The sequence below is a fragment of the Teleopsis dalmanni genome, chromosome 2, assembly GCF_002237135.1.
Source record: "Teleopsis dalmanni isolate 2A chromosome 2, ASM223713v2, whole genome shotgun sequence".
Classification (NCBI taxonomy): Eukaryota; Metazoa; Arthropoda; class Insecta; order Diptera; family Diopsidae; genus Teleopsis; species Teleopsis dalmanni.
The window spans coordinates 139,267,397-139,274,097 of NC_051847.1; the positions used below are offsets into that span (position 1 = coordinate 139,267,397).

A 6,701-nucleotide genomic window follows, 5' to 3' on the forward strand; every position below is an offset into this window, starting at 1 on the left:
GTCTTGGCGCGAAATTGAGGAATACCATCTATAAAATTTCTTTCAAACGTATTTAAAATGTCCATCAATCTGGTTCTCGCAGCGGGTAAAATATCTATATCTATACTACTATCATTTATTTCAAACGACTGCGTTGAACTGCATGTGCTGACTTCTTTTATTTTTGACACCACTAAAGTGTCTGCAGTCATTGTTATAGTAAGTCCAAGGTCTAAAATTTCACGCCCTATTAAAATATCATTTCGCAAACAATGATCTGCCAGTACATGGAACACTATTTCTAAGCAAACTCCACTAATTTGTATTTCTGAAACAATTTGCATAGTGCATTCTATACTAGCCTGTCCGATGCCGGTCACATTTCCATTATTAAAAATTTTCTTACCACTAAATTTACTGCTTACATTCTTCTTCATTAAGGAACATTCAGCACCAGCATCGTATAAAAAATTGAATTTCTTGTCCTCATGTGTCAGAGTCCCCATTGGCATTCCAACGGCACACATTTCCACCCGTTTCTCGATATGTTTACTTTCATTTTTTTTACATTTAGAAGCATAGTGGCCCACTTGTTTACACTTATAACAAGTTACTGCCTTATCATTGCTTGATGACGATTTACACTGGAAAGCTTTATGGCCACTCGAACCACAGCGAAAACACTTTATTGCAGCTGAACTGGAACTCTGCCGTTTAGGCGCACTGTCACCAGCACTGTCGATCATCTTTCGCTTAATAGAAATTGCTTTTAGTTCTTGCTGAAGCGACTTACAAGTATATGCAACACACGTATGCGCTAATCGACGCAAACGATTGTCAAATTGTGCAACATGCGCCAAAACGATAGACACAGCAATATTTTCTATCGACATATCACTCCAACGCGAAATCAGAGTCGCTGCCAGAGTCGCTGCATACGCTGCAATAGATTCACCTTCATTTGGTCTTTTATTTTTCATGTTTAAAATAAAAGCGGCTGCTGATTCGTAAATTTCAAACCGTGTTTTAAAACATTCTTTAAATTCGGCCCACGTTAGCCCCGTGTGTGATATTTGTGATAGCCACACTGACGCTGCCCCTTTCATGGCTCTGCTTAATGCAGACAATAGTGCACTTCCTTGCAGCGAATTTTCACCAACGACCATATCAGCCATCACAACCCAAGCATGAGCATCAGCGCCCTCAGTTGCTGGGTCAAATTCAGGTAAATGTATTTCGCTATTCCGACCGAGTAACGCATGCGCAATTGCTTCCAAACTTTGATTTTGACGAGCTATTATTTGCTGCCATCCTTCAAAAGATTCTGATCCCACTTCTGATGTCGCATTTGCATTTCTTAACCGCCGACTCGCCATGATGCGATGCGTTCGTTCTCGCTTATTAACCAATTCTGACGCCTCCTTTCTCATTCAGTGCTACCACCCATCAGCTGATTCAGCTATTCATACACATTTCTTTATTCAGCGCGATAGCGCCCTCTATTTGTGAGTGAGAAGCACAAGCGCCACCTACCTGCGAGTAGCGGCCACATCCAAACATACTAGTTTGGCATCACTGCCGACATATATATCAATTATATGTTATAAATTTAGTTTTCCGAATAGGTAGGATTTAAGGCTTAACTTCTTGAATGCTCGAACTAGACTGACTCCTGAAGTTTTATTCTTCAATAACTGAAGTTATTATTTTGATTATGAAATTGGGTTCTATCCAATTAGAGCACAGCTTCTAAAATTCCTGAGAATTTTCTAGAAGCGTCTTTTCCTCCAACCAATAGAATTGGAGCTTCTATTTGCTAAAGCACCTCGTCAGCGTCTTTAGCTTCGGCGTCAGTAGCCGGAAGATGATGTTTATATCTAACAATCAAATATCTCAAATGAGTTAAAGAAAACAATTTTGTTTTCCTTTGCAGCATTGCTGTCAAATGAAGTGTGGGCATTGACCCAGAATGTTTATGTAAAGATATTTTAATGCGTAATATCTAAGTACGCATTCTGAAGATACAAAAGTATTAAACAGTGGCTCAGTGCCGTTATGTTAATTTAGGGTTTTAACTCCCCTCTTTCTTGATTGAAGCGTCCCGCTTCAGTCAATGTTTGTATTCTAGAGTTCAGTTCTATGAATAGCTCTTCATTCTTATTATTATTAATTTTTCTTTTATACTTTTTAATTTTCGAAATAATTTTGAATAATATGAATATAATTAACGTGCTTATGACTAATCCAATAATAATTGACATTGTTGGATGTCTTTCTATTTTATTTTTATACAAATCTAGCAATTTAATATTTTCAAATTTTAAATCTTTATTTTCGGATTCTATATATTCAGATATTTCATAATTTACTGGTTTAATATTTTTTACATAATTCCATATTATGGATTCTTGATTAATATAAGTTTGATTATTAATGATAGTATGATTAACAAAGGTTATTAAATATGTACCGTTTAGTTTTTTATTATTTACAACATTCTTTCCGGAGATCAATATAGCTCCGTCTTTAATAATTTCCAATTCTATATTTCTTTCTCTTATTTTTTTACATTTAGTTTTTTCATTATTTAATAAATTCGTGAAACAGGATTTTTCATTAATAGATTGACAAAATGTGTTACTTTTTTCTATTTTACAATTTTTTATATTTAAATATTTATCATTGCATTTTGCGATTTCTTTATCTATTAATAATTTGCCATCTTCTTTACTTATGGCTCTGGCTTCATATTTTATACAATTTTGTTTAATAATTGGATATTTGATATATACTACAATTAGATCATTGTTTTGTAAAATTTTAAATTGTGAGGTATCCATTAAGTCAGTTATAGTAACGGTGTCATGTTCATGTTTCGTAATATCCTGAATTTCTTTTAAGTTCAGAATTGCTGTGTTGAGAATACCCATTTTTGCTAAAGTTATAGTTTGTAACGTATTTTGTAATTCGTTTATTATTAATTTATTTTGTTGTTTTGTCATTCTAAAAAATTGAGTATTACTGTTCAAGTTCTTTATGACTGTATTCAGTTCAGTTATGGCTTTAAAAATCTTCGAGTTTGTAATGAATTGTTGGTTGTTGTTTTGTACTAGTTCCTCTATTTTATTTGTTATTTTTATGAAGTCATCGTGGTCAGGTGAACCTGCTATCCACTTCCATAAGGTTCCTATTTCATTAATACCACGTTTATTTCTGTGAATTTTTATTTTTTGTAATGGTGTAAAAAGTATTCTGATTATATGAATATCCGTGTCAATGTCGACATAGTTAATTTTATTATCACTGTTAACGAAGTTCATTTCCGTATCTAATGCGTTTTGAAATTGTTGTATTATTTGATCATAATATGTTAAGTTAGTTATATGGTAAATTTCACCAAAGTCATCGTAGATTGCTGCTTTATCGTTTTCGATTAATACATAGTCTTCACGCGTGTAGTCTATGATATCCGTTGTAACCAATTTGGTTAATAATGTTATTAAGATAAAAATTTCCATTGTCTGAAAAGTATGTTACGTTTTAATATTATCTTTATGAATTATTCTATTATTTTTAAAAATTCTTATCCTGTTTCCTAAGTCCTCTTTAACTTTTTGTTTTCTAAATTTTGGTTGAAGCTTATTTCTTTCACCTATTATTTTCTCATATATTATATCATTTTGTTTATATATTTTTAGGGGTTTATTAATTTCGTTCCTTTTAATCATTTTGCTTTGAGCATTTTTTAAATTCATTTCATTATTATTGTTCAATAAGTCGTTTCTTATTGAAACTGAATCGACACTTGAATCGATTCAGTGTTGCTTATGATTAGGAATCTGGCACTTGAACCAGTTCCTATTGCAAGGTCTGAATTTGGCACTTAAAAAACCAACTTCAGGTGGATTCAAACAATAACAATATTTTTTGAGCAACTAGGCACTTGAACCTATTTGCAATTGAGTTTTAATAAGCACTTGAACTAATTAAAACGCAAGGGCTGTTCTGTATTGAATGAATGATTTATTACAAAATATTGTGTTTTTATACAAAATGCTTAACACTAAGCTTATGGTAAAAGAGCAAATGCACCTAGTTCCCACGATTTGTTATCCGATGGACTTTGAACATTCAAGGCCAAGGGCACTCGTGGAAAATATGTGCATTTCCTATGCTTATACAATTTGATGCAGTCAGCAAGCTGGTATATGTATTTTGCCATATACCAACTTGCTTCACAAATTTGGTGACTTAAATGTGTTATCACTTGTGCCATGCGCCAACTCTTATTGCACCTGTGGGAACAACAGAATTGTCGCAGCGGCTTGCCTATTGCTGCAACTCACAACGAACACACGATCAAAGAAAACGAACATGATGCCTATCAACCTTGCACAGTGGCGTGTGAAGATCATCATGTTACGTCTGGCACGCTGATAGCGTGCGAATATTTAGTTGTGAGAGCCAGCAACATTGCTAAAATATTTGATAACACAATTAAATCCAACAACCAAAACAACATAAGACACTAATTTAACATACTTATTTATACATATACTGAATACAATAATACAAATAATACAAATATTAATACAAATAATTATTTTAATTGATATTTATTTATACTAAAAATTAATATAAGCTTAACATTTATGTCCAAATTGGACAATTATCATGATTTATTTTATTGAAAAATATATCAATTGGTTTTTTATTTGTGACAGAATGTATTGTTTTGTTGTACTGTTGAACAGCTCTGAAGATAGATTCAACGTCACTTATTAAATTATATTCTTGCTTAATGCATCTTGTAATTTCTATTATTGTAGAATGAACCCTTTCAATCTGACCATTAGTAGTGCTATGCCTTGGGTCGTAGTGATATACCTGAATGTTTAATCTTTGCATTAAAGATTTAAATTGAGCTGTTGTAAAACCTGGCTCATTATCTCAAGTTATTTTCTTAATATCAGGAAAGTTTTGCAAAAATTTATAATACTTTTTCATCAAGTTTACTTTTGTCGTCAATTAATTTGACTACTAAATATTTCGAGTATGCGTCAACGCATGTGAGAAACTTTAATTTTTGGGCGAAAAAAATGTCTATATGAATCTGCTCCCCCTCTTTCTAGGAATTGGAGCCTCGCCAATTGGTGCTTTTTGCGGATGCCTGTCGTATTTGTTCTTATTACAAATTTCACAATTTCTAACAAATTGTTTGAAATGATCATTCATTTTAGGCCAATAATAATTGCCTTGAATTTGTTTCACATTTTCCTTATACTTGCGGTGTGCGCGAATATGAGTTTGTTCTACTATGGCTGCCTGATCATCAAGATTGACTATATCAATTGGAAATAGTTTTGTATATACGAATTTAGTATTGAAATTGTTTAGTAACATATTTTTAATTTCATAAAGATCCTCTATAGTACAATGAATTGCTGTTGTTATTTTCTGTTGTAAATAATCTTTTAATATAGTAAGTAAATTTTCAGGAGTATCATACTCAATAATATGTTTAATTCTTCCAAATGTCGTTTTTGATTCATGGATAGTAAATGAGGCTTTGCTCAATAGGATTTGTTGTTTAAATTGATTAAGGGGTTTCATTGTTTTTTGAATGATGTTGTTATCACTACTTTCAGCTGAGTGCTGAGTATTTATAGAGGAAGATTCTTCCGAAATGTGATTTAAGTATTGCCTTGAAAGTGCATCAGCTACTACATTGGTAGCTCCTGGTTTATAAATTATTTTTGGGGCAAATTCCTCAATAAATGAGTGCCATCTTTTCATTTTAGCATTGGGGTTGCGGGTAGATACCGCAAAAGTTAAGGGTTGATGATCGGTATGTATTTCCAAATCGGAAACTCCGTAAAGATAATTTCTTAATGTCTTTAAAGACCATACTATAGCGTAAAGCTCTTTTTCATTGGTAGCATAATTTTGCTCTGTAGAATTTAATGTTTTAGAAATAAATGTGATTGGTTTGCCTTCTTGGCTTAATACTGCGCCGATTGCTATGTTAGAAGCATCGGTAGTGAGAATAAATTTTTTATTGAAATGTGGTTGTGCCAGTTCTACTTCGTTTGATAATAAGTTTTTCAATTTAACTGCTGCATTAATTGCATCTTCATTTAAATTGATTTTTATTTTTTTTGACATGTGTTGTGAAACTTTTCCATTTTCACCAGATAAGTATTTAGTAAGTGGTTTAGTTATTGACGCGTAGTCTTTTACAAATTTTCTATAATAACCTGTCATTCCTAAAAAACTTCTTAATTGACGTAATGTCTGAGGAATAGGAAAATTGCTTATTGTGTCGATCTTTTTTGGATCGGTTTTAATTATATTATAGGAGACTATATATCCTAAGAATTCAACTTCTTGTTGATAAAATTTAGATTTTTCGAGTGAAATTTTCATGTTGGCATCTTTTAGGGTTTTTATTATTTTTTGTAAATGAATCTCATGATCCTCTAAGGAATTTGAATATACTATAATGTCGTCTATATAGACATGACAAATTTTTCCGATATATTCTCGTAATATATCATCCATTGCTCTTTGAAAAATGCTAGGAGCATTTTTTAACCCAAATGGTAGTCTAAAATATTCGTATTTACCATTATTTATTGAGAAAGCTGTTTTCTCAATGTCTTCTTCTTTCATTAAAATTTGATGGAATCCCGATTCCAAGTCTATTGTAGAGAAATATGATG

The 6,701-nt window shown here is 32.1% G+C and overlaps 1 protein-coding gene across 1 annotated transcript in view; it reads right to left on the bottom strand.

The window, feature by feature from the left end:
- The window catches only part of LOC119675830, a 3,187-nt gene extending 1,832 nt beyond the window's left edge, over positions 1–1,355 (bottom strand). The window contains exon 1 of the mRNA XM_038087048.1: positions 26–1,355. Coding sequence (XP_037942976.1) covers positions 26–1,355 — 1,330 coding nt within the window. The remainder of the gene's footprint in view (positions 1–25) is intronic.
- Positions 1,356–6,701: the final 5,346 nt, after the last annotated feature.